This window comes from Giraffa tippelskirchi, chromosome 8 (genome assembly GCF_054371585.1).
Source record: "Giraffa tippelskirchi isolate mGirTip1 chromosome 8, T2T-mGirTip1v1.2.pri, whole genome shotgun sequence".
NCBI lineage: Eukaryota > Metazoa > Chordata > Mammalia > Artiodactyla > Giraffidae > Giraffa > Giraffa tippelskirchi.
The window spans coordinates 127,375,421-127,401,283 of NC_137282.1; the positions used below are offsets into that span (position 1 = coordinate 127,375,421).

At 44.5% G+C, this 25,863-nt stretch overlaps 2 protein-coding genes across 8 annotated transcripts in view; one reads left to right on the forward strand and one right to left on the reverse strand.

Moving 5' to 3' along the window:
• On the reverse strand, nt 1–25,799 carry PPIL1 (peptidylprolyl isomerase like 1). Of its 5 annotated transcripts, XR_014062152.1 has the most exons (6): nt 22,019–22,106; nt 20,326–20,428; nt 18,175–18,329; nt 1,958–2,026; nt 836–1,197; nt 1–484 (listed from the first exon to the last, which is right to left on the reverse strand). XR_014062152.1 is itself a non-coding variant. In XM_081520325.1 (5 exons), exons 3-5 carry the CDS (start codon nt 18,326–18,328, stop codon nt 977–979), a joined length of 444 nt encoding a protein of 147 aa, XP_081376451.1. In that variant the 5' UTR covers nt 18,329; nt 20,326–20,428; nt 22,019–22,106; the 3' UTR covers nt 1–976. The 5 variants fall into 5 exon arrangements, 2 of the variants coding, with proteins under 2 accessions (XP_081376451.1, XP_081376450.1); XR_014062151.1 differs by lacking the exons at nt 18,175–18,329; nt 20,326–20,428 and adding an exon at nt 25,377–25,799 and having other exon boundaries at nt 22,019–22,177; XR_014062150.1 differs by lacking the exon at nt 20,326–20,428.
• The window catches only part of C8H6orf89 (chromosome 8 C6orf89 homolog), a 43,960-nt gene continuing 35,020 nt past the window's right edge, over nt 16,924–25,863 (forward strand). For all 3 annotated transcript variants that reach the window (XM_081520316.1, XM_081520323.1, XM_081520311.1), the window contains exon 1: nt 16,924–17,161. The gene's annotated coding sequence lies outside the window, so the exon portion shown is untranslated. The remainder of the gene's footprint in view (nt 17,162–25,863) is intronic.

Below are 25,863 nucleotides of genomic sequence, written 5' to 3' on the forward strand. Positions count from 1 at the left end.
TGATTTCAACCATCAATGGCATTTTATTTTGGAAGTTTCTATGCATTCCATAGGTATTAACTTCCTTTCTCTCACCACTACCTCCTTAAAAAAAATTAGAAAGATTAAAAAAATATGCATAAACTCTCTTACCTAATTTCTCTTAGGTCTTAGTTTAAAAAAACTTCAGTGGTGCTTCTCCTTTATGGAGAATACTGCTTTTTTAAGGAGAATTCACAGACTGCCTTTATGCTCACTACAGATTTCTACTCCTTCCTGGAGAAAAAATGGTCAATGCTTCTGCTTCCTTTTAATAAATTCATTTCTCAATTATTACACATTATCATTCCCCACTTGACACCTTCTTAGAAACTTGATTGTTGGATGCATTTTTCATTTGGCAAAAATTCAATGTGGCTTTGCGTGGGATGTCTAAGTGTCAGAAACAGCAGTGTTGATGTTCTGGTTCTGAGAGGAAAAATATATACAGAGATGCATACAATCCCTGGAAGAACAAATGCAAGAGATTGAAATAGGGGGCGCACACAGTTAAGAAGGCTTATAGACACTACTTGGTTTTGAATTCTATGGCTGTCAGCCACTAAAGACTGCAGTGTAGGCCAGAATATAAATTTCCACAAGAGGTTGGTTAGGCACTGCGAAATGACCAAGTTGGCCTCACTTTGTTTCAAGTACATAAAGCAGACACACACAAGAAGGAGCAGTATGAGTCGTGTGCAGTGAGCAGATATCTGTGAAAGATCACGTAAGAGCATATCTGCAAACGCTCAGTCAACACAGGCACTGGGAAAGAGAAAAGAAGCATCTGATTAAAATACACTTCCATCTAACTCACCCAAGGCCCCAGGCCTCCTCAGCGCCTCAGATTTGCAAGGCCAAAATGAAGTTTAGAGTTATGTGTCATTCTAGGTCATCTGCAAACTGGTTTGTTGGGGCCATCTCAGAAGACCTGGGTGTGCCCGAGAGGGCAGCAAGTCTACCCGGAAGGGTACGCCTTAATGATCTTCACATCGTCCACGGGGCGGTCCTGGGAGTTTGTTTCCACCATTCCAACTCGATTCACCATGCCTATACCCTGGCACACACGGCCAAAAATGGTGTGTTTGCCGTCAAGCCACTGGGTGGGAGCCAGCGTCACAAAGAACTGGCTGCCGTTGGTGTCAGGCCCTGCGTTGGCCATCGCGAGAATTCCAGCCCCTGGTGGCAAAAAGGCAGAGGAGAGAGTATGAGTAACCCTGACACTCCAGCCTGGACCTGTTACGCCAGCCTAGGGATAGAAAGAAGCCACAGCAAACAACCAGCCAGACAACCTTGCCCTCAGGGCAGCCTCTCTGCTCTCGCACAGAGGCTGACAACGGGACCACCCCGATGGCCTCATCCTCCTTGTCTTCACCAGAAGTGAAGTTGCTCAGTCACATGCGACTCTTTGCAATCCCATGGACTGTAGCCTACCAGACTCCTCCATCCATGGAATTTTCCAGGAAAGAGTACTGGAGTGGGTTGCCATTTCCTTCTCCAGGGGATCTTCCTGACCTGAGGATCAAACTCAGGTCTCCTGCATTGCAGACACTTTACCCTCTGAGCCCCTGGGGAAGCCCTGTCTTCACCTACTTCCCAGCTTATATCCATCATGACCCCTGCTAACTGCTGGACCAGGTTCTCAATTCCCCTCAAAAATCCAGGTAGGTCTCCTGCTTCTTTGCAGAAGCTTTTGCTTTCTTACAACATTCAACAAGCAGTGAGAATTGAGATCACTCAGACCAGCACTCTGAATCGCTCAGGACTCCGAGAGGCGCCGCTTTCCCTAATCGGCCAGAGCTCTTTGGGGCGGTGCGGCTGGGCAGCTACATGGCACCACGCCATGGTGTCAGGCAGTCACCCTGAACCACTGCCAAAAGAGCGAGCTTTTAAAATCCACTCCCTCTTCCTACCCGATCCAGCCAGATCATATACTTACCTGTGAATTTCAAGTCTGGATGAAGTTCATCTTCAAACTGCTTGCCATAGATAGATGCACCACCTCGACCTGCCAGTTAGAAGATGGGAAACCAGTCAATCAGTCCCACATTCTACCACACAACAAGAACTATGGTCCAGGGCCAAAAGATTGTCTGGAGTACAGGAAAGGACAATCAGTGAGCACACCCAGCCGCCTGCTGAGCACACTGCAACCACGCAGCCCAGCAGCACAATCAAGCTCTGACAGCACATTCAAATCACCAGTTTCATTTAGGTAGGATGTTTCTCTTCAAAATAACATTGTTGTTTCTTTTTTTCCTGCTTATTAAAGTAATACATGTTCACTGTCAAAATGCAGAAAACATAGATCATTATCAAAGGAATAGCAAATTCTCCTGAATCTAACCATCTACAATAACCACCATTCATGATTTGACGTGTTAAGAGCTTTCTTAATTTTTTACATTTTTATGAGTACTTCAGACAGGAATGGTCCAAGCCCTGACCCTGTGCCCGTCACAGACACTGCTAATCAATCAGCATTCTTCCCTGCAGAGCTCAGATTGGCCTCTGAATCTGTACCCACCCACAACTCCAGACAGCCATTTTCAATGGATCAGAGATGGCATAAGAATTGAAACCTATTTACTATCCTTAACCCAGATGAAGAAGAAAAAAACCATTTAAGTCAGAGATAACTAGCTTAAGGAGAAAAACGGACAGTGCTCAGTGGCAATGTGGCAGAAAATAATATTACAGTAAGCAGAATTCCTGAGGAGGACAGGCCACATACTTTAGGAGACTATGGCGAAACAGCGCTGGGAATGGCCTGCTGGTACCCACAGCACCACACTACTGATATTACTGATACATCCACAAGAGTCCACACTCTTGCTGTGCTGGGCACCCAGATTTATTGTTAGAAAAAAATGATATGTTAAATAAGAATCTACCATAGGAAAAAATGTCCTAATAGGAGATAACTCTCCTAATCAATTATTTAGTCAACCATATGCCTTGTTGAGCTATTTTGGCTTCTCGGGGCTTTCTTGATAGCTCAGCTGGTGAAGAATCTACCTGTAATGCAGGAAACCCTGGTCCAATTCCTGGGTTGGAAAGATCTGCTGGAGAAGCGACAGGCTACCCACTCCAGTATTCTTGGGCTTCCCTGGTAACTCAGCTGGTAAAGAATCCGCATGCAATGTGGGAGACCTGGGTTCAATCCCTGCGTTGGGAAGATGTCCTGAAGAAGGGAAAGGCTACCCACTCCAGTATTCTGGCCTGGAGAATTCCATGGACTGTATAGTCCTGGGGTCACAAAGAGTCTTACATGACTGAGTGACTTTCACTTTCAAGTTGACCAGTCAAGACAAAACAGCCTGAAACAAAGTAAACAGTGGATTTTACCAGCTTATTCTGCTTGCCTGGCAGCAAGGAAACTGGCCAGAGGCAGGGAGCTCACTTTCTTTTACAGCCTGCTGTGAAAGTAGCATGTTCAAGCACCAAGTCCACCCCCAGAGGGCCCTGGGCCCTGCTAAGATGTTTCCATGGTAAAAAAAAAAAAAAAAATCCTTTGCTTTATCTTTTAGGATGCTCCACCACAGGGAGCCTGTCACAGCCCCCAGTTCAGGAAGGAAACACTGTTCTCATGTAAAGAGGCATGGGGGTGAATCCTAACAGAGTTGGGGAAACCTCCCACCTGGCCCAGGCTACCTAAGCTTCTGGAAAATTACTGAACTACCAAACTATGTAAAAATTCATTCCAAAAATTCCAACTTGCCAGTATACCTCCAAACAGCACTTACATAACCAATACATTCCCTCTGACTACAGGGTCAAGGTTCCTGCTTGAGCCTGGGGTGGAGGTAGGGGGTTAGCTGCAGGGCTAGGGCTGAAGATGAAAGAGGAGAAAGAGGGCTATAGGGACAAATCCAGGTCAAGCCCTACCTCCAGGGCTTGAATGAGCAAGCTGTGAGTTAAGAGTTACGAGTTACATTCAGCAGCTCGGAAGTGTGATCTCTGCAAGTCAATGACTGCCAGACCCTCATGGATGAAGCCTGGAGTTTAAGCAATCAGGAGATGAGAGGAAAAGGCCTGTTTACTCACTAGGCACAGTTTGACCAACCACAAGTACTTTGGGCCATGAAGACAGTTTACTCATAATGTTAACTTTTCATAACTTAATTCAGTTCAGTAGGGCTTGCAGCAAAATGTCAGAAAGACAAATAATTCCAATCAAAGCATTCCTTTGGGCATGTGGAACAGGGGAGAGATGGTAGGAGGACAGGAGTGATTAAAGTTCTCTGGTGCAGAGCGGGCAACAGGTCAATGATCACATACAAAGTCAACAATTAGGAAGCTCTGCGGTCAAAACGCACTGTGTGCCTCCCCTGGGACAAGCACAGGCCTGTTTTCCACACTCTACTCTCAAAGTTCTTTCACTCTTCAGTCCTCTCTTTCAAACATTTACTCAAAATATTTAATATTTCAGACGTAAAAAAATACAAAGAATAATATGACAAACAACTGTGTACCCTCCTCTCAAGAAATTAAAGTGTGCAGGGACTCCCCTGGTGGTCCAGTGGCTAGACTCCTCACTCCCAATGCAGGGGGCACAGGTTCAAATCCCTGTTCAGGGAACTAGATCCCCACATTTGAGAATTTGCATGCCGCAACTAAGACCTGGTGTGGCCAAATAAATAAAAAGAAAGAAAGAAAATATGGCCAGTCTGATAGGGACAGAGTAAAGTAGTAATCACCAAGTAGGTGATTAAATAATTAACCCCACTAGGGGACTGTGAGTAGAAGCAGCATGGGAGACCCACGGAAGTTAATGATTACTCCAAGAGCAGGCTTGCTTAGCAATAGGAGCATGAGACCTGCCCCCAAACAATAAAACAGCGGTGGCGTGAGCCACACATCCTGCCCAGCGAGCTCAGTAAGTTAGCGATCCCTTAGGACACGCTCTCTGCACACATGATAAACCGTAATTTGTGGACCTAATTTCCCCATATAGGCACGAAAAACTTCTCTGCACAAGCTGGAGGAGGAACTGATGATAGAAATACAACGTCTACTCAGAAAAGACAAAAAAGTTCTTCCCCTGCTTCCCGCTTTTCCTTTGATTATAAAACTACAGCCCAGTAAGTTCTCAGTACGTGGCACCCCCTCACCTGCACACTTGTAAACTGCACAAGCGTCCTATTCTAATGAATCACTTCTTATCTATATTTCTTTGCCTCTCACTGAATTCTTTCCGTGCAGTGGTACTTGGAACTCTTTGGAGCCTGCCGAAATGACACCAGACGGTTTCAAATCAGTCAAAGACTCCAAGCACACACCCCCCACCCCACCCCGTTTCCCTCCCTCAACCCAAGAGCTAACAAGGGCTGTAATGGGGCTCAGTTTCCTCTCAGGTAACCACTATTCTGACCAGGAGGTTGTCATTTCTGTGCATTTTCTTTTCTACTACATATTGTATGCATCCCGAAACAAGGGTACTGTTGTTTGCATGCTGTTAAGCTTACATAAATGGTCCTATACTCTATATGTGCTATGCTAAGTCGCTTAGTCATGTCCGACTCTGTGCGACCCCATCGACTGTAGCCCACCAGGCTCCTCTGTCCATGGGAGTCTCCAGGCAAGAATACTGGAGTGGGTTGCCATTTCCTTCTCCAATACTCTATATATTCTTCTGCAATTGGCTTTTTTTGGCTCACACTGTAAGTGACATTCATCCATGTTGTTCCAGGCAGCTCTCCGTAGTATTCCTTCTATTGCCTGATTACATTGCAGTCTTATCCTTTCTCATGGAGATGGATATTTAGGATCTTGCCCATGTTTCGCTATCATAAACTATGCTGCAGTAACCATTCTTCTACTGTCTCCCGGACACACGTGCAGGAGCTCTCAGGGACTATACCTCACAGGGGGGAGTGCAGGCTCACAGCTTATGAGTGTTTCACCAGTACTACATTTCCCCAACTGTCTTGTCAGATGGGGCCCCAATCTGCACCCCCACCCAAGTGCTCTCACTCTCGCTGCCTGAGGTCCTTTCGCCAGGCTTTCTCACATGTGTCCGTTTGAGAGGTGTCAGCTCTCTTGTGTTTTAAACTTCATTTCCCTGGAGCTGTGCATAATCTCATGTTTAGTGGATATTTAGCTTTCTTCCTCTGTCAACAGCCACATTTCGACTGAGTGGTCTGACATTTTACAGTGTATATATATATCTTATTAGTAAGATTATTCTAGATACTGATCCTTTGTCAGTTAATGCTTTGGCAAGTATTTTCTTCCAGTTTACTTTTTTCACTCTTTTAATGGATCTTCTGGCGCAAAGAGTTTTTTTGCAGCTGAAATTCCTTAAACTGTTTCCGTATGACCTGTGCTTTTTGTTTCTTAAAACAAACAAAACAAAAATCCTTTCTTATTCCCAAGAGTCCTCTGATGTCTCTTCCTCCTGCTCCTGCTCACCGACTACAGAAACCTCTTAAGATGAACTGAAGTGGCATCGGAGACATGCAGAGTGGTCTCCCACACAAAGATTACCAAACTTGGTGCTACTTGTCCCCACCACTCCCATAGCCGATGGGATCGTGGATCGATATCCAGCCCTAAAGCAGCCAAAGGGCAGCCAGTTTACCCATTAGGAGGCCCATGTGAAAGCTCTGCTTGGGGCATTTGACATGAGAAGGTGACTAACCAAACTAATCAAAGCCTCTCTTCCAGCAAGAAAGCCTCTAACAGATACTGCAGCTGTCTTCTGAGCATTTCCAACCCCTTCTCCACAGCTGCCTCAACCTCACAGACAACAAAGGCAGGTACTGACCAGTCCCTTCTGCAGCTATGGGTGACCAGATGACCCAGTTCTGACTTACTGATGTAAACAAAAGCCACTGAGTAGAGCTTCTAGGAAAGCTACAGCTTTCCTGACAAAAAGGGACAAACACACTCCTCTGTCTCTCATCTTCCTTCTTGGAAAGCAGAGGTGATGTCAGCAGCAACAGCAGCCATCTTGCAACCATAAGACAGGTTTGATATCAAAGGCCAAAGCACTAAGAACGATGGAGTGGACAGACACAGCAAGCCCGGATCCCTGACCACTCACTGGGCAGGGGACCAATGCCTGCTGCTGCTTAACTCCAGACATTCCATCACACGAAAAAAACGAAGCCTCCCTGGTTTTCTGTTACTTGCAGCCAAAAGGATCTGAAACTGATACAACCACTTTGTTAGTTAATAGTAGGGAGGGGAAACTGACTAGTGGGGCTGCTAATGGATTACCAGAGCAAACGCCAGATACCAGATCTAACACAGCAAATGACACGACAGTTCTCCAAGAAGCTTTAGTTCTTAAGGAAAGAGTCCTCTCATGCTCACTTGCCTTTGGGGTCAAAGACATCTGGACTTTGGTTCCCACTTCACCACGTACTAGTTGTGCAAACCTTAAGCAAGACACCTACTCTCTCTAAGCCTCAGTTTCCTTGTCTGTAAAATAGGAATAGTAGTAGTTCTTATATTTCACAGGGCTGTTACAAGAATTAAATGAGATAATGAAAGACGGACGGGGCATGGTGGAGAGGTCTGACAGAATGTGGTCCACTGGAGAAGGGCATGGCAAACCACTTCAGTATTCTTGCCTTGAGAACCCCATGAACAGTATGAAAAGGCAAAATGATAGGATACTGAAAGAGGAACTCCCCAGGTTGGTAGGTGCCCAATATGCTACTGGAGATCAGTGGAGAAATAACTCCAGAAAGAATGAAGGGATGGAGCCAAAGCAAAATCAACACCCAGCTGTGGATGTGACTGGTGATGGAAGTAAAGTCCGATGCTGTAAAGAGCAATATTGCATAGGAACTTGGAATGTTAAGTCCATGAATCAAGGCAAATTGGAAGTGGTCACACAGGAGATGGCAAGAGTGAACATTGACATTTTAGGAATCAGCGAACTAAAATGGACCGAAATGGGTGAATTTAACTCAAATGACCATTATATCTACTACTGTGGGCAGGAATCCCTTAGAAGAAATGAAGTAGCCATCACGGTCAACAAAAGAGTTCGAAATGCAGTACTTGGATGCAATCTCAAAAATGACAGCATGATCTCTGTTCATTTCCAAGGCAAACCCTTCAATATCATGGTAATCTAAGTCTATGCCCCAGCCAGTAACGCTGAAGAAGCTTAAGTTGAATGGTTCTATGAAGACCTACAAGACCTTCTAGAACTAACACCCAAAAAAGATGTCCTTTTCATTATAGGGGACTGGAATGCAAAAGTAGGAAGTCAAGAAACACCTGGAGTAATAGGCAAATTTGGCCTTGGAGTACAAAATAAAGCAGGGCAAAGGCTAATAGAGTTTTGCCAAGAGAATGCACTGGTCATAGCAAACACCCTCTTCCAACAACACAAGAGAAGACTCTACACATGGACATCACCAGATGGTCAACACAGAAATCAGACTGATTATATTCTTTGCAGCCAAAGATGGAGAAGCTCTATACAGTCAGCAAAAACAAGACCGGGAGCTGACTGTGGCTCAGATCATGAGCTCCTTATTGCCAAATTCAGACTTAAATTGAAGAAAGTAGGGAAAACCACTAAACCATTCAAGTGTGACCTAAATCAAATCCCTTATGATTATACAGTGGAAGTGAGAAATAGATTTAAGGGACTAGATCTGATAGACAGAGTGCCTGATGAACTATGAACAGAGGTTCGTGACATTGTACAGGAGACAGGGATCAAGACCATCCCCATGGAAAAGAAATGCAAAAAAGCAAAATGGCTGTCTGAGGAGCCCTTACAAATAGCTGTGAAAAGAAGAGAAGTGAAAAGCAAAGGAGAAAATGAAAGATACTCCCATTTGAACGCAGAGTTCCAAAGAATAGCAAGGAGAGATAAGAAAGCCTTCCTCAGCGATCAATGCAAAGAAATAGAGGAAAACAATAGAATGGGAAAGACTAGAGATTTCTTCAAGAAAATTAGAGATACCAAGGGAATATTTCATGCAAAGATGAGCTCAATAAAGGACAGAAATGGTATGGACCTAAGAGAAGCAGAAGATATTAAGAAGAGGTGGTAAGAATACACAGAGGAACTGTACAAAAAAGATCTTCACGACCCAGATAATCACGATGGTGTGATCACTCACCTAGAGCCAGACATCCTGGAATGTGAAGTCAAGTGGGCCTTAGAAAGCATCTCTACGAACAGAGCTAGTGGAGGTGATGGAATTCCAGCTGAGCTATTTCAAATCCTGAAAGATGATGCTGTAAAAGTGCTGCATTCAATATGCCAACAAATTTGGAAAACTCAGCAGTGGCCACAGGACTGGAAAAGGTCACTTTTCATTCCAATCCCAAAGAAAGGCAATGCCAAAGAATGCTCAAACTACCGCACAATTGCACTCATCTCACACGCTAGAAAAGTAATGTTCAAAATTCTCCAAGCCAGGCTTCAGCAATACGTGAACCACAAACTTCCAGATGTTCAAGCTGGTTTTAGAAAAGGCAGAGGAACCAGAGATCAAATTGCCAACATCCCTTGGATCATCGAAAAAGCAAGAGAGTTCCAGAAAAACATCTATTTCTGCTTTATTGACTATGCCAAAGCCTTTGATTGTGTGGATCACAATAAACTGTGGAAAATTCTGAAAGAGATGGGAATACCAGACCATCTGACCTGTCTCTTGAGAAACCTGTATGCAGGTCAGGAAGCAACAGTTAGAACTGGACATGGAATAACAGACTGGTTCCAAATAGGAAAAGGAGTACATCAAGGCTGTATATTGTCACCCTGCTTATTTAACTTATATGCAGAGTACATCATGAGAAACGTTGGGCTGGAGGAAGCACAAGCTGGAATCAAGATTGCAGGGAGAAATATTAACAACCTCAGATATGCAGATGACACTACCCTGATGGCAGAAAGTGAAGAACTAAAAAGCCTCTTGATGAAAGTGAGAGAGGAGAGTGAAAAAGGTGGCTTAAAGCTCAACATCCAGAAAACTAAGATCATGGCATCTGGTCCCATCACTTCATGGCAAATAGATGGGGAAACAGTGGAAACAGTGCCAGACTTTATTTTTGGGGGCTCCAAAATCACTGCTGATGGTGATTGCAGCCATGATATTAAAGGATGCTTACTCCTTAGAAGGAAAGTTATGACCAACCTAGATAGCATGTTAAAAAGCAGAGACATTACTTTGCCAACAAAGGTCCGTCTAGTCAAGGCTATGGTTTTTACAGTAGTCATGGATGGATGTGAGAGTTGGACTGTGAAGAAAGCTGAGTGCCGAAGAATTGATGCCTTTGAACTGTGGTGTTGGAGAAGACTCTTGAGAGTCCCTTGGACTGCAACGAGATCCAACCAGTCCATCCTAAGGAGATCAGTCCTGGGTGTTCATTGGAAGGACTGATGTTGAAGCTGAAACTCCAATACTTTGGCCACCTCATATGAAGAGTTGACTCACTGGAATACACCCTGATGCTGGGAAGGACTGGGGGGCAGGAGGAGAAGAGGACGACAGAGGATGATATGCCTGGATGGCATCACCGACTCGATGGACATGAGTTTGGGTAGACTCCGGGAGTTGGTGATGGACAGGGAGGCCTGGCATGCTGCGATTCATGGGGTCACAAAGAGTCGGACACGACTGAACAACTGAACTGAAGTGAACTGAATACAAGAAACCATGTGATATATAATATGAAGTACACACAGCGGTATCAGTGATGCTGAGCCCCCTTTGAGATAATCTGAACATTTTCTGTGAGAGGTGACTGTGGGTCATGATCCACCTTGGGAGTCAGTCCGCCCGAGCTTATTCTAGTTCGTCTTCAAACTTCCACTACTCCCCGCTGCTCCTTGCTCTTTGTGGGTAACTTTGCTTCTTATTTCACTGAGAAAAAGATGAGAACTTTCACATGTTTTCACCATCAAATCCTCTTTCCTTCCTACATCTCTACCCATTTACTTTCCCTCTTCCGTTATTAATACACTCAAACTATTCAAATAACTGTCCTACCACCGCATACTAATCAAGCCCATTCACCTTTAAAAAACTTTGCAACTACAATTTTCCACTCTCCTATATCAACTTTCTTTCTAGTACATCATTCCTATCAGCGTAAAAACATGGTATTACTGTTTCCCATTTTGGAAAAACAGCAACAATAACAAACACTGTCTCCAAGTTTCCCCCTATGTCTCTGCATCAATTCCCAGAAAAATTCCATCCCACTTCTGCTCCTGCCTCTTGAATGCCCTCCATCCAGATGTCTGCCCTCACTCTCCCTGAAACGTCTCTTGTCAAGGTCATCGGTACTACTACGGTGTCATTAAATCCAACAGTCAGTCCTCAGGCCTCACCCTGCCTGATCTGCGAGCAGCGTCTCATAGCTGATGCCACCCTTCCTGAAATCCCACCTTACTGCAGCTCTTCATTTTCCTCTGCTGGCCCCTTCTCTGCTTCCTTCTCTTCTATCACAGATGTTAGACCTGCATTGTTACGTGAAGACTTCTCTTTCCAATCCTTGCTCCCTCACCCCTTTATCTTTCACAGGTGTTACCCCATTAAATCTCTTGAATTCCTAATTCTATCTAAGCATGCGCTTCCCAGAGGACCAGAACCAATGGAACCACTAGCACTGTAGTCCAAACTATAAACTTTAGCTTTGACAACAATGAAACCTTCTAACTGGTCTCCCTGCTTCTGGCCTTGCCTCCAGCTTTCCTCACTAGTCTATTCTCCACCTGGAAGTCAGGGGGATCCTCTTAAAACAAGTCTTATCATGGCAGACCTCTGCTCAAAATCCTCCAGTGATGTTTGTCCACACTTAGGACAAAATCCAGAGTCTTCGCGGAAACTCAGAACACTTTCCGTGACCCCCTACCACGCTCCCCCCTCGCTCCCCCGCTCCAGCCACACTGGCCTCTGCTGTTTCTTGCAGAGCACACTCTGCACTGAGACCTCTGATTGCTGTTCCTTCTGGATTGCCCTCGGCCCTGACAGTCTCATGGCTTACCTACCACTTTTACTTCATCCAGAGCTCTGCTCAAATAACCTACCAGAGGTCTTCCTTAATCATACTATCCACAATACCACCTCTCTCCATATCCCAGTGGTTCTCAGCCAGGCGAGACTCTGCCCCCTGGGGACACTGAACAATATGTGGAGACATTTTTGGTTGTCACACTGAGGGACTTTACTGACATCTGGGGGTAGAGGTCAAGGAAGCAGCTAAACATCCTACAAAGCACAGGACACTCCCACAACAAGTAACTGTCCTGCCCAGCATGTCAGTAATGCCAAGATTGAGAATCCCTGCTCTAACCCTTATCCATCGTTTTTTCCATATCATTTGTCACCCATATTATGTACTTATTTGTTTACTCTTTCCTACTAGAATGAGAGATCCACAAGGGCTTTCTTAGTCATTATTGTATCCCCAGCTCTTAGAATAATGCCTAGAGTCCAACAGACATTTATTAAGTGAATTAACAACCAAAATGAATAATAAAAACTGTATTTTTCTACGCTGTTATTTTGTGTCAAGTCTGTGCTAACCATTTTACAAACATCTGTTCATTTACTACTCACAACAACCCCATAAGGTACATAATAACCACACTCCCAATTTATAGATAAGAAGCTCAGCAAGATTACATAACTCATCTGCATTTAACAAGTGTTCATGTGAAGCCAAGATTCAACCCCAAGCCCACCAGGCTCCACAACCCTCTGTTCACTCCAACACTACACTACCTTGCCACGTACCATGGCTGGATTAAACGTCCTCACATATTTTCCTTACAAAGAATCCCAAATGGTCCCTGAATGATGCTAGGTCAAATCTGAACTTCTGTCTGCGAATCTCCATGAACTGGCCTGATCTAAACCCCACTCTATCTCCTATTACTCTGGGTACTCTGTCCCAAACTGGTCCTCCCTCACCGTCCCTTAAACATGCAGTTCAGGGGCCTTAGAAATCAGGTTTCCTGCATCTGTCCTGGGGGTGGAGAGGCAGCTGGGTTAAATCACTGCCAGTACAGCAGGAGACACGATGCCTGGGGTGATTGCTCCCCCGCACACCCTAGAGGCCTGTCCCTCGTGCCTCCTCTCTGCATTCATTCTGAAATCTAAAATGCCCTTCCCTGTCCTCTCCAGAGTTAAAATCCCACATTTCCTTTAAGGTTCACCTCAAAATACGCTTCCATCCCATTCCAGTCCCACTTCCACTGTACTTTCCTCTTATTATGAATTATTCCAACCTATGTTCTATAGATAACCGAAAGTGTATAACCATGAATGTGCCTATTTATCGTATTATTACTTTCTGAAAATGAAAGTCACTTAGTCGTGTCTGACTCTTTGCGACCTCTTGGACCATACAGTCCATGGAATTCTCCAGGCCAGAATACTGGAGTGGGTAGCCATTCCCTTCTCCACAGGATCTTCCTAACTCAGGGATCGAACCCAGGTCTCCCGCATTGCAGGCGGATTCTTTACCAGCTGAGCCACCAGGGTAGCCCAAGAATACTGGAGTGGGTAGCCTATCCCTTCTCCAGTGGATCTTCCTGACCCAGGACTCGAACTGGGGTCTCCTGCCATGCAGGAGGATTCTTTACCAACTGACCTATGAGGGAAGCCCTCATATTATTACTTTCTAGTTGTTTCTTATAATGAGTACGTTGTCTTCCTGGCAGGGCAGGGAGCTCTGCAAGGAAGAGAAAAATGCCTTGGCTTCTAACGCTTAAATACTTCTCACAGGCCTTGGAATAGTACAGGATACCCTGCAGACTCTTACCAAACATTCATCAAATGAATAAAATTAACAATGAGCTTGCTGTTCAACACTTTACATTTCAGGTGTTCCTGGAGCTACTAAGAGGTGAGATGAAATCAGAGTGAGGGTGATGCATAGCATAATCAGCATGTAGGTAATCAAGGCCATCACGGCAGCCAGTGAGCACCATGAGGCTGAGTGCAGAGCAGCAGGAGTGAAAGGAGAGCGTGACAGGCTGCCACGTCACACAGGGAGGGGAGAGAGAGAAGTCAGTGGAAAAGACAGAGGGCTAAGGACTCTTTCAACATAGCGTTATTACAATAAGGGAGATTTAAAAGAAGCAAAATGGTTTAAAATGAACAGGAGGTCAAAGATAGCTGAACTGAGAAAACAACTGGCAAAGGTGTATGAGAAAGATCATGGGAAGTATAGTTACAGAGAAGCTAGACTGAGGGATGGTTGGGGGTGGAAATGATACACTGACCTGCTGAGGACCCCAGGATGCCACATGCAGCATATCTTGTGTTACCTAATCAGCTAGCAGTCCATATTCGGGACCCAGGAGGGCCCAATTTCTGCTTGCCTTCCATCATAAGCCTGCCAGCAGGCTTAGCTCAACCACTCACTATACTTGAGGTTGGATGCAATTATTTGGAAATTTTTTGAGTGATTCAATTTCATTAAAGTTACATCATGGAAATGTGACATTATGAAGGATTGAGAACCAATTATAGAAATATTGGGAAGCTCTGATATGAGCACTCACATCTGAGTCACTTCCAATTCTTGTACACTAATCAAGGACACTCATTTCACTGGTGTTATAAATTAAAATTTTATCTCATAACAAGGGAGAGGAGGAAGACAGGAAAGAAGCACATCAAAGTGTTGACAGGACATTTTCAGACTAAGAAAGTGGAGTGAAGCAGAATTAGACTGCCCCCTCCAATAACTGATGAAGCAAACCCAAAAAATTCAATCTCTTTCAAAGTCAAAAATTCATCAGCAACAACCAAATTGGAAAAGAGAGACAATCTTATTCCAAAGATTCTGAAAAGTCAGTCAAGGAAAGAATTAAGAGATTCTTCTTCCTGCACTCCCTAAAAGTAGAAATCAGGAAAGGAGGCACATCACCCAGAGAATTATTACAAATACCCTCCAATTCTGTGAAGCCAACAAGGGGAGTAGGTGAATAGCAAGGCAGAAGCCCACACACCACAGGCATTCAGTGGTGGCTGTCAGGCTACCAGCAATGGCCACCTTAGTGGGCAGGAGGAACACAGGGCCATGATGGGGGATTAGGATACACTACTCCACAATAAGGTTCCAAACTGAATCTTTCAAGGTGAAGGAATCTGAGGAGCAGCAGGTGCAGGAAGGACTTTCTGACCTTCCCCTGAAATGGGCATAAAGACCCTCAAGTGAGAGATATCCTTCGTACACCCAGAGGAAAGGAACATTCCTACCTTCAAGAAAGAAGGACAACAAGAGAAATCTGAATGAACAAGCCTTGCTAAGTCTCCCCTAGTTTACTACACTGAGCTCATACTCATACCCACTTTTGTCTGATCACATCGTCCCACAACTTTCCACTCTATCAGCCCTTGCATAGAAATGCTCAGACCTTTTCAGGTCTCCATTTCCTTGTAAAGGAAATGTCATGCACAACTTGTATGAAATGAATTTGTATGCTATTCTCTTGCTAATTTATCTTCTGTTATGGAAGCACAGCTGAGAACGATAAATGGTATGAGGCTTCTTCCTCTGTTCCAGCTACACTCAAGGGCTGCCCAGGGTGGCAGAAGGACACCACTAGCACACAGTCTGGGGAGACAGAGCAGAAGTTGGCAACCGAGTATTTGGGATGGGAAAGATAACTGGTCCCACATGGGTGGGGACAGGGACAAAGAGAATCCACTTACACGGTACCCAAGCAAGTAAAAGGTAGCTCAATGTAGGTTCCAACACTAAGCGTGGATAAGATGACAAGAAATGGCACGGAGACTGTGCAAACGTACGCAACAAATGGAAGGGAAAAAGAAGGGAGAAAGTATAATCCAAGAAGGGCTTCTCCGTGGCTGTCTCAGCTACAGATGCTTCAACAGTAAGAAAAAGGTCAAAGACAAGAGCTCAAAGACAAGATAATATAAATCAACAGGATAAGGTGAAAAGATCGCAGAGTTGAGGAAACAGTTTGAGAGCCAAGTGACACGAAGACAGCACTAATAAATAAGGCAGAGCAGTAAAGAACAGAACAGACATGACTCAAAACTGAATAAGGCAGAGAGTAAAGGTCTGAGATTATTTCAGCAGATGCAGGAAAAAATTGAAAAACATCATCTCACTTACTCAGAAGAAATGTGACAGATATGGAAGGTAAAGGTGATGAAACAAAGAATAACTAGTTTCCTGAAATAGAAAATCCAGTAAGTATAAAAGAGAAAATATTCAGAAATACAAAAAAAATTTTCCCTGTATTGAAGGAAGGAGCATATCTGGCCTCAGGATTTTCCACAGCCACATTCAAAACCAGAAGGCAATGGAACAGAATTGTCTGAAAAGATCTGAGGGAATTTGCCTGGCCCAAGTATACACAGTCAGGGTCTTTTTTAACTGGAAGAAATTCTCAAACATGATTGAGTTAAAAAATATAACACCCTCCAGCCCTTGCAATAAAAACCATTTCTGCCTTTTACTACTTATGAACAGAAAAGCCTAGTGGTGAGCGCTGAACTCTCTGAAAATGTAAACCCACTCTGTAAGTGAAGGACTCATGGGTGCAGTACAGAAAATGCTGTAAACTCTGATAAGGAAAAACTAACAAAAAATTGGGAGCAAAGGAGGGAGGAGAGGTGTGAGATAATAGAAAAAAATATAGATAGATACCTGCCCCTGGTTCCTGGCACAGAGCTTCTAAAACCCTTGTAATTTCCCAAGTGATAAGAACAGTAAGAGTATTTCTTGTTCTAATATTTGGTCTTTGACCCTGTCCCTAACAGACGGCTCTTTAACCTTTATAAATTCCTAAGTGATAAGAGCATGAGGACCATCTTTTGTTCCAACGAGGTGACTCTGGGGGGCTCCTGGATGCAGGCTGGTTGCCAGAAAGACCGAGTCACAATTAGAAGTTGGAATTTTCAGGGCCTGCCCCACCCCCTTCTCCAAAGAGGGAAGGAGAGGAGAAAGCCTAGAAATGGAGTTAATAATTGATCACACCCACATGAGGAAGCCTCCATAAAATCCTAGTAGTACAGGCTTTAGAGAGCTTCAAAGCACACCAACACATCGACATTGGGAGGGTGATGCACCCCAGCTCCACAGGGACAGACGTTCCAATCTCCAGCACCCTCCCAGATCTCACCTGAGGCATCTCTGTTCCTCTGTATTCTATTTCATATCCTTTAATAAACTGGTAAGTAAGCACTTGTGTTTCCCCGAGTTCTGTGACCTGCTCTAGCAAATTAATCAAACACAGCTGGTCTCCAAGGAATTGCTTAATGTGGGGGGAAAAATTCCATATATTTGGTGACCAGAAGTGTAAGAAGTAAAGTGTTCTGTGTGAGCACATAAAAGTGAAAGAGAAGCCCAGGAGGGGAGAACTGAGTTTTTCCCAACACAGGAGGCAGACAAAACGAAGTTTTTCCTAAACAATAGGAATGGGTAGAAATTTAAGCACTAATTGCCTCATCTTTCAGAGCAGGAAGTAAATTTTTGTTAAATAGACACAAAATTAAATACTTTTTCTTTAAGAAACAACAGTATGCATGACATAGACTCTTCTCTTGAAATTATTTCCACTATTTTCTTTTCCTTAAAATGCTGCAAATATCTTTCTTCTGATTATCCAGACTGTGTGCTTAGTTGCTCAGTCGTGTCCGACTCTTTGCGACCCCACGGACTGCAGCCTGCCAGGCACCTCTGTCCATGGGGATTCTTCAAGCAAGGATACTGAAGTGAGTTGTCATGCCCTCCTCCAGGGGATCTTCCCAACCCAGGGACCAAAACCAGGTCTCCCGCATTACAGGCGGACTCTTTACCATCTGAGCCACCAGAGAAGGCCATGAATACTGGAGTGGGTAGCCTATCCCTTCTCCAGGGGATCTTCCCGATCCAGGAATGGAACTGGGGTCTCCTGCATTGCAGGCAGATTCTTTACCACATGAGCTACTTACTACAATTCAGGCAGATATTATTCGCTCTTAGTAAGCAATATATAGAAGTTATGAGAAACTCTGTAAAGCTCAAGAGTTAAGACTGGTTTCTCGTCATATGCGTGTGTTTGGGGAAGGGTGTGTGGCAGCAAGGGCAGGAGTGGTCGGCAGAATCAACTAACCCAGGCCCTGATACTTGGAAGAGAGCTCTGGTTGCCATGTACCCAGCAATAACAGGATGAGACTTCAGAAACTATCACTGACTTAACTGTACCTGTCCCTGTTGGGTCACCTCCCTGGATCATAAAGTCTTTGATGATTCTGTGGAATTTGGTGCCATTGTAGTAACCTCGACGAGCCAATTCAGCGAAGTTCTTACAGGTCTTTGGAGCATGCTTCCAGTACAGCTCCAGCACGATGATCCCCATGCTGCAGGGGGAGAGGACAGTAGAGCTCCAGTCAAGAACAAGGGGATAGCACACAGGAACGTTATGAGACCACTCCACAACTCTTCATTTGCAAGCTTATTGAGTCGTGAAATGATGATAAAGGTCAGATTGCATGCTCAGTGAAGGAAAACAACACAGTGCAAATAACACAAACACAGACACCTCCTTTGAGGAAAACATGCTGGGGTTTCTGGTTCTTCTTTCAAGCAAAGTAACCACAGACAACTAAAAATCCTAACGCCTTATATACAACAAATCACTGATCACTGGAAACCAATATGCTGCTGCTGCTAAGTCACTTCAGTCGTGTCCGACTCTGTGCGACCCCACAGACAGCAGCCCACCAGGCTCCGCCGTCCCTGGGATTCTCCAGGCAAGAACACTGGAGTGGGTTGCCATTTCCTTCTCCAATGCATGAAAGTGAAAAGTGAAAGTGAAGTCACTCGGTCGTGTCCGACTCTTCGCGACCCCATGGACTGCAGCCTACCAGGCTCCTCCATCCATGGGATTTTCCAGGCACAAGTACTGGAGTGGGTTGCCATTTCCTTCTCTGGAAACCAATATAACCAACCCCTAAATTAGGGAGAAAAATATTACACCTAATTTATAACTTTTTTAAGTTGGATATTAAAATATTGGGAATTCACAGTTATTTATATATACATAAGTTTCTGGGGGCTTCCCTGGCAGTTCAGCTGGTAAAGAATCCACCTGCAATGCAGGAGACCCCAGTTTCATTCCTGGGTGAAAGATCCCCTGGAGAAGGGATAGGCTACCCACTCCAGTATTCATGGGCTTCCCTGGTGGCTCAGGTGGTAAAGAATCCGCTTGTAACGTGGAAGACCTGGGTTCGATCCCTGGGTTGGGAAGTTCCCCTGGAGGAGGGCACAACAACCCACTCCAGTACTCTTGCCTGGAGAATCCCCATGGACAGTGGGGCTTGGCAGGCTATAGTCCATAGGGTCACAAAGAGTCAGATACGACTGAGTGACTAAGCACAGCACACAGTACAAGTTTCGGGGGATGGGGTGGAAACTGCGTAAATGAGAGACAGAAAGGCTTTCAGTGATTTTTGAGCCATATAAATTTGTAAAAAAATTAATGGAAAAAAAAGTATAATTTGTGTGTATTGAGGAAGGGTGCAACAAAGGAAAACCTGATTACTTCAAACCTCACCCCAGACTTGAGCAAACTCCAGGAGATAGTGAAGGACAGGGAGGCCTGGCGTGCTGCAGTCCATGGGGTTGCAAAGAGTCAGACATGACTGAGCAACAACAATGTGATGAGTGCTCTTCCCCCTGCTGCTGCTAAATCGTTTCAGTCATGTCTGACTCTGTGGGACCCCATAGACAGCAGCCCACCAGGCTCCCCTGTCCCTGGGATTCTCCAGGCAAGAACACTGGAGTGGGTTGCCATTTCCTTCTCCAATGTATGAAAGTGAAAAGGGAAAGTGAAGTCGCTCAGTCGTTTCCAACTCTTAGCAACCCCATGGTCTACAGCCTACCAGGCTCCTCCGTCCATAGGATTTTCCAGGCAAGAGTACTAGAGTGGGGTGCCATTTCCCTCTGAAGTGTGGCTAAGAAAAAGGACCAAGTAAGATTTAAGATAGGCGCCTTCCTATCTTAATTTCATTCATCTACCTCCATTTCATCACTCACTTAGACTTTAAGCTCCAAGAATGTAAGAATTGAGTCAACTCTGTATAGCCTGAATACCCAGTGTGAAGCGCAGTGTAAGGACTCTATAAATAAATGTGGTATGTGCTAGAACATAGCTTTCTAAAAGCCTTTCTAGTGGCAATTTATCCTTTACGCTCCTAACATTTAACACAGATTAATAGTTACTCTGTGTAAGACATGGTTGTAAGTGCTTTTCCTCTTACAGAGGAACATTCTGGTGGATATTTTAAAATACAGGGAATAACTTTTTGGAATGGCAGTCAGAAAATAACCTATACAAATCTGGAATGTGCATACCTTTTACAGCAATTTCAACTTCTAAAGTTTCTCCTCTCTGTGAAAACTTACGAAAGTGCTTGAGGATATAATAGGTGCAAGGATGTTTATTCCAATAATTGTCCTAACAAAAAAATGAGAAGCAACTTAAATGTCCTTCATAGAGGGAATGACTAAAATATGAAATATCCATACAGAAGGCTGCATGTATTACATGCAAATTACAGAAAAAAACATACAATATGATCATACAATCGTATTATTGTTTAAATATAGAACATAAAAGAGATGCTTTTATGTACAGAGAAAAAGATCTGCAGATCATCCAACAAACTATTCAGTTCAGTTCACTTCAGTCACTCAGTTGTGTCCGACTCTTTGTGACCCCATGGACTGCAGCACGCCAGGTCTCCTTGTCCATCACCAACTCCCAGAGTTTACCCAAACTCATGTCCTTTGAATCGGTAATGCCATCCAACCATTTCATCCTCTGTCGTCCCCTTCTCCTCCTGCCCTCAATCTTTCCCAGCATCAGGGTCTTTTCAAACTATTAGTGGTGTTTTTATAGACAGGAATGGCTGTCACTTCTTACTGTATACACTTCTGCAACTGCTTGAACTAAAATTTTCATTTATTTTGTAACTAGAAAACAACAACAACAACAGGTAGTTGAGAAATTACATACTTTCAAGTTGACCAGAAAAAGTAGAATTTTCCTATGTAAGATGGGGAAGATGGCCAGGGGGCAAAAACAGCATCTGAGAGAACTGTGCTCCGATGGAAAGCAGCACAAGCAAGAGGAAGACAGAAAGACAATGGCTGGACTTTGGCTATTGATGTGCAAATGGAAGATTGTAGGCAGAGAGGTAGGCAAAGATGAGATGAAAAAAATCACCTTTGAAGGTGAGACCACAAAATTTCAATTTTATATTGCTGGAGGCGTAAGAAATTAGCAGGAGTAAGGTTGTTTGTTCTACTTCGGAAAGATCACTTTTAACTTTTCCCAAAGAGGCAATGGAATGAATGGGGCTAAAGAATCGAGAGCAGCAGCCAAACAGACCTGGCTCCAAATGAGATTCCCCTACTTATTAGCTACAAGACTTTAATCAAGCAATCTACTCTGTACATTTTGACATTTCCCCTGCTAAAACTGGAGAGAAGGTGGGACAGTACCTACATGATCTGAGTTGCTAAGAGAATTAAACTAAATGTGATGCTACACATGGGGGACAAGGCACTAGCTGTTTGGTGCTCAATACTATCACTCTGACAGGAGGGAATGAACGCGCTTCTTCCTGTGTCTGCCTAAAACTTTGTATAAATAACTGAGCTACTTACAACCCTTAATATTGACATGTCTGTCTCCTTCACTGTACTGTAAGTTTCTAAAGGCAAGGCTGTGTTTCATCCACCTCTGACCCTCCGATCCCACGTCCCCGGCCTGTAGACTGAACGCGCGCTGGTTGAATGAAAGGATGAATGAACGGAGAGGTAGAAGGAGGGCGCTCGGGCCGCTATCGCTAACAGCGCAAGTGGGTGTGGAGCACGGACGCGGGCAGTGGCGGTCCCCACTCAGCCCCAAGGCGGCCCTCGCGACCGCCCCTCCACGAGGAGGCTGGCCTTCCGAAGGCGCCAGCCCGGAACCCAGCCCCGCGGCTAAGCCTGAAACTCCACGTCGCCTCCACCGGCCCAGCCCCGGAGGCCGGACCCTCACCTGGTCTCCAAGTACACGTTAGGCGGCTGCCAAGAGTCTGGAGGGATCGCCGCCATGGCGAGGCTGGCGGAAAACTCTCGCGGCGATCGCTACTTCCGGCGTCGATTCGCCGGGGACCCGCGGCTGCTGCAAGACACTTCCGGTTCCCGCCGTTCAACTCTAAAGATGCCAAAATTGGGGCGATTTGAGACAAGGCAGAGGAAGGACCCCCACCCCCACCTCCAAGGCCGAGAATCTAGAGCGTGAGGCTAAAGCAAGCTGTCTGCTAGGACGGAGAAAAGTGCCAACCTCCATTGGAGGTGATCTCCAAGTGGAGAGACCGCGCCATTCTATGGACGCTCTGATTGGTTGGTTTAGGCATGCGGAGGCGTGACCGGCCAGCAAATCTGCACTTCTTTTGGAGTTAAAGCCTAACCTTACGTTTGGAAGAATTTCTTAGTCCCACAATAGTACTGAGAAGGGGATAGAGATGAGAGCTGCCAGTGACTCACACTAATGTAAGGCGCTGTACATTTACATAGCACTTGAACATTATTATGTTATCTACTCCGCAAAACAATCCTGTAAAGTAGATGTTATTATTCCCATTTTTCAGATGTGAAAACTGAGACTCAGCACTTAAACGACTTATATGTTCCTGTAAAGTAGATGTTATTATTCCCATTTTTCAGATGTGAAAACTGAGACTCAGCACTTAAACGACTTATATGTCCATAGTCAGGCTTCCCAAGTGGCTCAGTGGTAAAGAATCCACCTGCCAGTGCAGGAGACACAGGTTAGATCCCTGGGTCAGGAAGATGCCCTGGAAAAGGAAATGGCAACCGACTCCAGTATTCTTGCTTGGGAAATCCCATGGACAGAGGAGCCTGAGCTATAGTCCATGGAGTCGGAAAAGAGTTGGATATGGCTTAGGTACTAAACAACAACAGGTCCATAGCCCCGTAGCAAATCAAACTTAAAGTCTCCAAAGGCAAAGCGTCTGGGGAGAGGGAAGGACTGGGAAGAAATCAGAGATAAAGGAAGGGAAAGCTAGGATAGTGAAGATCATATAGGTCAGGGCTAAGCAAGGATTAGAGTGACTGTGGCTGGGATAGATGGTAGCCCAAGGCTGTTAGGAGTGTTCTCGCATTATCAAAGACAACGAGAGGAGGTTTGGAGGGAGGATAAGAAAGAAATGGGGTCAGTGAACATACTGTAAATGCTTTGCATACCACTTGATAATGACAGTTAAATGAATGCTTACTTTGTACCAGGCACCCAGTAAACACTATTGTTACTTTCACACTGTTAAAAATCAAACACAAATGGAACTCAGACTTGAAAATTTCCTCATTCACAATTTGTAGAGGTTATACTCCATTTATAGTTATTATAAAATATTGGCTATATTCCCTGTGCTGTGCAGTATATCCTTGTAGCTTATTTTTGAACTTTTGACAACACTTAATCTTCAAACCCACAAGAGGTAGATATCACCATTCCCCCTTTTACTTTGAGGAAATTGAGACTTACAGAGATAACTTACTCAAAGTACCACAGCTGTGATCCTGTGCTCTCGACCACAGTTCAATCCTAGTTTCCTTAATTACCAAGCAGGAATAAGGGTCTACAAGATTGAAAAGGCCAAACTAGACAGTGTGCTCCTTGAGAGAATAACTGAGCCCTTGTTCATCTTTGTGCCCTCCTCGCAGAGGACTGGACGTAGGATGCTCAAGTTTCATTGAATGAATAATAAACAGAAAATTACATTTTAGGGGCTTCCCTGGTGGCTCAGTGGTAAACAATCCGCCTGGCAATGCAGCAGACACAGGTTCAATGCCTGCTGCAGGAAGATCCCACGCAGCACCTTAACTAACTTAACTAACTAAGCCCGTGTGCCACAACTACTGAGACTGTGCTCTAGAGCCTGGGAACAACAGCTACTTAAAACCGGTGCCCCTAGAGCCCATGCACCGCAACAAGAGGAGCCACCGCGTTGAGAAGCACACACGCTGCAACGCAGAGTAGGCCCTGTTCTCTTCAACTAGAGAAAAGCCTGTGCAGCAATAAAGACCCAGCACAGCCATAAATAAATGAATAAAATGAGTAAATGAATAAAATTATTTTTTTAAAAAAGAAAATTACATTTTAGACTGATGAAAGCTGTGCTAATGTAAAGTATAATTAATTTACACTTCCTGCAGTCTTGTGTTCATGCCCTCGTTATGGCCCTTGAGCTGGATGGAAAAGTTTTCATTGTTGGTCCTGACTGTTATTATCTGAGTTTCCTTTCTCTGGACCTTATGTAGTTCCTGACTACATATCTCGGGAGGCTTAGGGCATGGTGAAGATGCATTGGGGTTTAACAGAAGCATACGACAGCACCTTGCTGGCTCATTCCAAAATCCTTACTCAGGAGGCTCAGCTTTGCTTGGACTTTTTATTCCCAAGAGAACACTAGGTGTCAGTGACTTCGGGACAGAGTTGACAAAGAGGCCTAGAGTCCTGTTCTAATCACTATTAGATTGCAGCTTGTACTTACTTCATTTATTCTGTATCTAAGTTTAATGTGTCTTCTGAATAAATGTCCCTTATTAAAAACAAAATTATAACATCATTTTTTGAGCTGGAATCCTAAGGATCTTCCTCTTTATCTCTGCTCCCTGTGACACATCATCAAACACGTCAATTCTTTTTTCCAAAGGTCCCCAAACTGTATTCCTTTCTTCCCATTCCCACTGCTGTTTCAGACCTTTAACTCCAGGATTATTTCAGAAGCTCCCTTGCTGGAACTTCCCTGCTCTTTGGTTTCCCTCTAGTAATCATTTTACACACAGCAGCCAAAGCCCTCATCTGAAATACTATAAGATATTGCCATGAAGTATTAAATGGTTTCTCTTTGCCTATTAAAATCCCAAATCACTTGGCCTGAGTTTGAAGGCCCTTCACCACTGACCACTCACTCACTGACTTCTCCAGTCTGATTTTGGACTATTTTATTATCCAAGCCTTATATGTGGAATCAGCATTCCCACTTTCAGACTTATGCCCAAGCTAGTCTTTTTCCTTGCAATGCTTTACCAAACTTCACCCAATCTCCCTTGTTCCAGCTCCTCCTTTCTACTCATCCTGTCTGTAGCAGACTCTCCTTCTCTCTTCTTGATCTTTAATTTGGTGCCACATTCCATCGCTGTCTAAATGCTTGTCTCAGATTTTCTTCTCACCAAGTAGGCTGTCAGTAACCTATGTTAGGGACCACGTCCTTATGCAGTTGGGCTTCCCAGGTGGTATAGTGTTAAAGAATCAGCCAGCAATGCAGGAGACATGAGTTCAATCCCAAGGTCAGGAAGATCCCCTGGAGTAGGAAATGGCAACTCACTCCAGTATTCTTGCCTGGAGAATTCCATGAACAGAGGAGCCTGGAGGGCTACAGACTATGGGGTCGCAGAGAGTCAGACATGATTGAGCAGGCATGCCTTATCCAGTTCAGTTCAACATTCACACAGGGCGTGTTCCAGATCAGAATCTGAGCAGAGCGAGTGTCCAGTGTAATCTCGACCAATTTCACCTTTCCATAAACTTCAGCTTGGTTAGTAAGAGGGTAAATGAAGGTTGCTGAAGCAGTTTCACGAATATAAAGTCCTTTGTAATGTCTGGCAAAGAGTAAACATTAATGAGTGTGCCGTGTGTAAATTTGAGTGATCTGTTCGCCTGCCTTTCTTTTAGATTTCAAAGGTAAGGGCCTGCCCACCATTTACGTTATCCCTCCCACTTCCATCTCTTAATGCCTAACACGCTGCCTGTCACATAGTAGGAGGCTCAACAAACTCACTGAATGAATTAGTTCAGCTATGAAGTCGGCGTTG